The 4,304-nt window shown below is 33.2% G+C and overlaps 1 protein-coding gene across 1 annotated transcript; it reads left to right on the forward strand.

Annotated features, from left to right (window-relative positions):
* Positions 1-377: 377 nt before the first annotated feature.
* Positions 378-4,042, forward strand: LOC145129619 (proline transporter 2-like). The gene is made up of 7 exons (XM_079064392.1): positions 378-971; positions 1,209-1,433; positions 1,527-1,621; positions 1,716-1,905; positions 2,001-2,125; positions 2,425-2,640; positions 3,568-4,042. Exons 1-7 carry the CDS (start codon positions 866-868, stop codon positions 3,943-3,945), a joined length of 1,335 nt encoding a protein of 444 aa, XP_078920518.1. The 5' UTR covers positions 378-865; the 3' UTR covers positions 3,946-4,042.
* The last annotated feature ends 262 nt before the right edge of the window (positions 4,043-4,304 follow it).

Here is a 4,304-nt window from a genome sequence, read left to right on the forward strand (position 1 = left end):
TATAAAGTTTTTCTATATAACGTTTTTCTATTAAATACAAAGTTTTATGATCAAATAAAGATATCGGGAGAACCCTGACCCTGACATCCATTTACAATAAAAAAAAATTAAAAATAATAAAAATAATGACTACACATAGACCAAACTCGAATGGAAATATAGTCTTAAAATAAGATAAAAAGATTACGAAAATTTCTTGTCGAACCTAAAAGATTATCCACAAAAAAGACTAATAAGGTAATAAAAACATAAAATAAGAAGAACATATTTATTCCGTTGCCTCATAAAAAATAACATGATCTGAACGTTTTTAACACTAGAAGTAAAAAAAGCAAATAAAAGACAACAGTTTGAATTTGCCAACCAATCAGAGTATAATCAACGACTTTCTGAATTCAATTTCTCTCTCTTTCTCTCACCTCTGAATTTGATTCGATCATTATTATCGTCTGTCTGTCGCCATTGAATTGAAACCCATCCGGCCATTTGCCCAAAATCATAGATTCCCTGAATCCGCCGTTTTATAAATTATCTTTCTTTATATACGTATCATCCTGCTGTGTGTTCTTGCCGCAGTTTGTGGGTAGAGGAAACAGGAATCGTTCCTCTTAAGCAACCTCTCCAATTTACAGAACCCCATTTGAATAATTCTTTGTCAATCCGTTGAATTTCCGTTTTCGCATTCACACACACACAGTGTATCTGTGTGTGTGTGAGAGAGAGCCGAGAGGGGAATATACATAAAGATTTATATAAATACACATCGCTGGCTTATAAGAGAGACTCTGTGTATTCGGAAGAGGAAGAGAGAATATATCTCTTGTTAATCGAAGAGGAACAAGGAAGTTCTTCTTCTGTAGGTGATATGGAGGGCCATCGAGACGATGTCGTCTCGAATCGCCCGAGAAAGGTCTACTCCGATGACCAATTAGCCATTGAAATTCCAGAAACTGCTCATCAGATTAGTAGTGGTAGGTTCATTTCTCTTATATAGTAGCATACAATACTTTCAATATCTATCAAAAACGAGTTCCAGCATGAATTCAGATTTGAAATTATTCAAGTTTTCTACATGAATTTCGCAATTTCTGAGATACAATCTTAAAGGGATGGCTTATCGATTATATCTATAATTTCTAGGTTTTGTTGGGACAATACAATTTCATGACTTGAATTCATAATCGAATAACTTGTTTTGAGTGATGTAGATTCATGGTTTCAAGTGGGATTTGTTCTTACAACTGGTATCAACAGCGCATACGTGCTGGGGTATTCAGGTGCAGTCATGGTTCCTCTCGGGTGGGTGGGTGGAGTCGTGGGTTTAATCTTGGCTACAGCCATATCACTTTACGCAAATGCCCTCATCGCATATCTCCATGAATTTGGTGGGAAAAGGCATATCAGATACAGAGACCTTGCAGGATTTATATATGGTAATAATCACCAAACGATAATCAATATTATATCATGTGATGTGTCTTTGTAAAGTTTAGAATATTAATTGAAGACTTTTTTGATAATTACAGGCCCAAAAGCTTATAAGCTTACATGGTTATTGCAATACATAAATCTTTTCATGATTAATGTTGGGTATGTCATTTTAGCTGGTCAGGCTCTTAAGGTAATCAACTATTAACTTCTGATGAATTTTAAAATCTTGATTAGTCATATTAAGGGATTTTGATGTTTAAAGTGTTTTTGGTTTGATTTTGTAGGCTATTTATGTACTATTCAGGGATGATAACGAAATGAAGCTCCCATATTTTATAGCAATTGCAGGATTTGCTTGTGGACTTTTTGCAATTTGTATTCCTCATCTTTCGGCTTTAAGAATTTGGCTGGGATTTTCAACGTTTTTCAGTCTTGTTTACATTGTTGTAGCCTTTTCTCTTTCTCTTCGTGATGGTATGCATTTTTTGGGATATTTTTTCACTTTGAGTTTAAAAACTCGTTTTTTTTTCTTTTAAATTTAATCGTTTGTATCTGTATTTTTTTTATAGGAATACGTGCTCCACCGAGAGACTATGGGATTCCGGGGTCGAATATAAACAAGGTCTTTACAACTATTGGTGCTTGTGCAAGTCTTGTTTTTGCTTTCAACACAGGAATGCTTCCAGAAATACAGGTGAAAAAACCACAAAATTTATTCTCTTTTCAAACTTTATCACAAGGAATAAATGCTTTTTGTCTACTTTTCTTGAAAAAATTATTCTTCCAACAATTACTTTGGAATTAAAACTCTCACCACTCCGATTCCTCTTGATATACAAATCTTTGACCTTTTCTACAAGTAAACCCACCTTGGAACCAACTGGGTTTTGGCTCTTTTGACTTTTTACCAAATAAAGCTTTGAACTTTATGATTTATATCGAATAAAGATTGGCATTTTGTGATGTATATTGAATAAAGCTTTGATCTTGTAGGCAACAGTAAAACAACCGGTTGTAGGGAACATGATGAAGGCTCTTTACTTTCAATTCACAGTAGGAGTTGTCCCATTATATGCGGTTGCCTTCATGGGGTATTGGGCTTATGGAAATGAGACATCTGCATATTTGCTGAGTAGTGTTAGTGGTCCGGTTTGGGTGAAGACATTTGCTAATATATCCGCCTTTTTACAAACCGTCATAGCTTTGCATGTAAGTTCAATCTGTCTGTATAAAGTGTTATCTGGATAACTCGAATGAAAAAAATAAAAAGATTAAATAAAAAAATCACAAATAAAAACATATTAGAGGTGACATTTAACAAAATGACCACCTTTGGATTTTTATCAAAAAGAAAAAAGAAAATAGTATTTTGCAAGTACGAACATTTTTGTAATGTATGATTTTTTTTTGACCATTCAAAAGCTCTTTTACGGCATAAACCATAAAGTGATTTAGAAGTGGGCCCAATGAGAAATATGTGATTCTTTGACTAAAAAGTCAAAAGGATTGTCTTTTTTTAATAAACCTCCAAACCAAGGTTGTTAAGATTGGGATCCTACATAAGATCGTTTTTGGGTTTACAAGATCGGGATCGGGATCCTAAGATTCTACAAAATGAAACATAATTTTAATTTATAATTTTAATACATGAAAAATATTTTAAACATTCAATTTTTTGTTAAAAAGTTATAAAAACTTCAAAATATTAGTCATAAGTCACAACATAAAATGATAAACGGTAACTTGGTAAACGGGTAAAAGACATAAAGTGGTAAAATGTTTTCATTTGCAAAAAAAAAAAAAAAAAAAAAAAAAAAAAAATGAAGGAAAGGTAGGATCGGATATCCTACGATCTTACGATCCTACCTGCGATCCTACCCCAAATACGATCCGTTTACGATCCGGATCGTTTTTCATACCTCCTACGATCAGGATCGCGATTTTGACAACCATGCTCCAAACCATTCCGGTCATCTTTGTGATTTTCTCAAATATAAATGAGAGCGAATTTGTAAACAATCAGTGTTAAATATGGAAAATTTCATTTTCCTGACTTTTTCTGCTAATTTGTTTTTTTTTTTCGTATTAAGTAAAAAATAAAAAGTACCTAAGATAGTTGTAACATGTTGTTTTCAGATCTTTGCAAGTCCGATGTATGAGTATCTTGATACAAAATACGGGATCAAAGGAAGTCCGCTAGCACTAAAGAACTTGTCATTCAGGGTGGTGGTGAGAGGCGGTTACCTAACAGTAACCACCTTACTGGCGGCGGCACTGCCATTCATCGGAGACTTTATGAGCCTGACCGGAGCTATTAGCACCTTTCCACTTACATTCATTCTTGCAAATCATATGTATTTGGTGGCCAAGAGGAACAAGTTGACTTCTTTGCAGAAATCATGGCATTGGTTGAATGTGGTTTTCTTTGGGTTCATGTCTGTGGCGGCAGCAGTGGCGGCTTTGAGGCTTATTGCTGTGGACTCCAAAAATTATAGCATATTTGCTGATGTATAATTTGTAGGTTTTATTGTATTATAGTTTTATAATGGGATGTCTAAAATGTGTCCCGATATATTTCATATTGAATAATGTTTAAGTTAGTGATTTATAAGTCGTAGTGTTTTAAGCATGGCTAGATGAAAATATTTGTTACCCACTTACAGTTATTATCATAACTAATTATAAATATAACTACAATGTAACATCTGGTTTATAAGTTAATACTAAAAGTATAAGATTTTATGCATAATGTACAAGTGTTTAAAAAAGGAAGTTCAAATTTAATCTATCAATTGTGTATAATATGTCACTTGTAAATCTTATTTTATATAACATTCGTAATCCCTCTATTTTGTAAAATGATAATTTTTTTA

The sequence above is a fragment of the Lactuca virosa genome, chromosome 8, assembly GCF_052849685.1.
Source record: "Lactuca virosa cultivar CGN04683 chromosome 8, Lactuca_virosa_CGN04683_v6, whole genome shotgun sequence".
Taxonomy (NCBI): domain Eukaryota; kingdom Viridiplantae; phylum Streptophyta; class Magnoliopsida; order Asterales; family Asteraceae; genus Lactuca; species Lactuca virosa.

Bases quoted from the DNA above. Each gene is read 5' to 3' on its own strand.
- LOC145129619 (XM_079064392.1), top strand. From the start codon at position 866: ATGGAGGGCCATCGAGACGATGTCGTCTCGAATCGCCCGAGAAAGGTC. The intron at 972-1,208 runs GTAGGTTCATTT...TGAGTGATGTAG, and splicing joins TGCTCATCAGATTAGTAGTG to ATTCATGGTTTCAAGTGGGA. The intron at 1,434-1,526 runs GTAATAATCACC...TGATAATTACAG, and splicing joins CCTTGCAGGATTTATATATG to GCCCAAAAGCTTATAAGCTT.